General features: G+C 48.7%; 1 protein-coding gene across 1 annotated transcript; it reads left to right on the plus strand.

The window, feature by feature from the left end:
• The first annotated feature begins 286 nt into the window (after window positions 1-286).
• On the plus strand, window positions 287-610 carry LOC124647371. The gene has a single exon (XM_047187328.1). It carries the CDS (start codon window positions 287-289, stop codon window positions 608-610), a length of 324 nt encoding a protein of 107 aa, XP_047043284.1.
• The last annotated feature ends 441 nt before the right edge of the window (window positions 611-1,051 follow it).

Consider the following 1,051-nt stretch of genomic DNA (forward strand, 5'->3'; position numbering starts at 1 on the left):
GATTTTTTTTCCCGCTATTTTTTTCTTGTTCCATAATCCAAAAGTCCTCCAGTAATTATCCAAAGTTTCAACCGGACACCGTATATATGTATCTTGAGCTGGCTTCTTCTTCCCTACTCCAAGCTTGAGCGGTTCAGTTTCCCCGGCTTTCTTCCCAAGCAAAGGAAACGCCCTGGCCTATTTCAGTCGAGCCTCCCGTCCTCGACGCATCCATCATAGCAGCAGCAACAGCCCCGTTCCATCTTCTCCACAAGACTCCAATCGCGATCGCGGCGAGCTCTGGGCGATGGAGAACAAGGGATCAGCGGAAGTCACGGACGTGAGGAGGCCGGCGGAGGAGGATGCGGCCTCTGGCGCCAGGTGCTTCCGGAGGACGGTGGGCGAGGACGCGACGTTGATGGAGAGCGCCAAGGACCGGTTCCGGCAGTTCAAGGACGCGCCGGCGGCGGAGCACTGGGTCTGCCTCAAGAACAAGGTCCGCGCCGCCAGCGAGTACGCTGGTCTCATGACCCGCCAGGGCGTCTCCATGTTCGGCGAGCCCAAGATCGGCTCCGTGTTCCAGCAAGGCTCCGAGGATCATGCCAAGAAGACGTCGCCCGCCGAGTCATAGACGACCAATGCAATGCTCTTTTTTTATTATTAGTTCAGGGTTTTTTTACACATTGTTTGGTAGTTTAACTCTTCGTAAGTTGAGCAACTGCCTGCGCGGATTTTGTTAGTGCAATTTTATTTGAGCTGCAATATCACACATTCATATTGGTGATGTTTATACCGAGAGTCTGGTAAACATTGTGAGTGATGCCAGCGTGGTAGTTTTCTTCTAGACTCCAACAGCTAACATCCTCCGCGAGGTAAATCAGCTTAGGCATGTGCAATGATTGATAAGACTCATGTTATCTTAACCTTTCTTTCATGTAATTCAGATATGATAATAGAACATGTTATACAATACGTAATCTTTTTGTCTTATCTTTGCTAACCAAACATCCTAAAACTATGGTGAGAGATATTAAATCTTTTTTTCCACTTTCTCATTCATGTGGAGGAATAA

Source organism: Lolium rigidum, chromosome 4 (genome assembly GCF_022539505.1).
Source record: "Lolium rigidum isolate FL_2022 chromosome 4, APGP_CSIRO_Lrig_0.1, whole genome shotgun sequence".
NCBI classification, from domain to species: domain Eukaryota; kingdom Viridiplantae; phylum Streptophyta; class Magnoliopsida; order Poales; family Poaceae; genus Lolium; species Lolium rigidum.

What these genes read in the sequence shown, in the direction of transcription:
- LOC124647371 (XM_047187328.1), top strand. Translation starts at nt 287, where the DNA reads ATGGAGAACAAGGGATCAGCGGAAGTCACGGACGTGAGGAGGCCGGCG.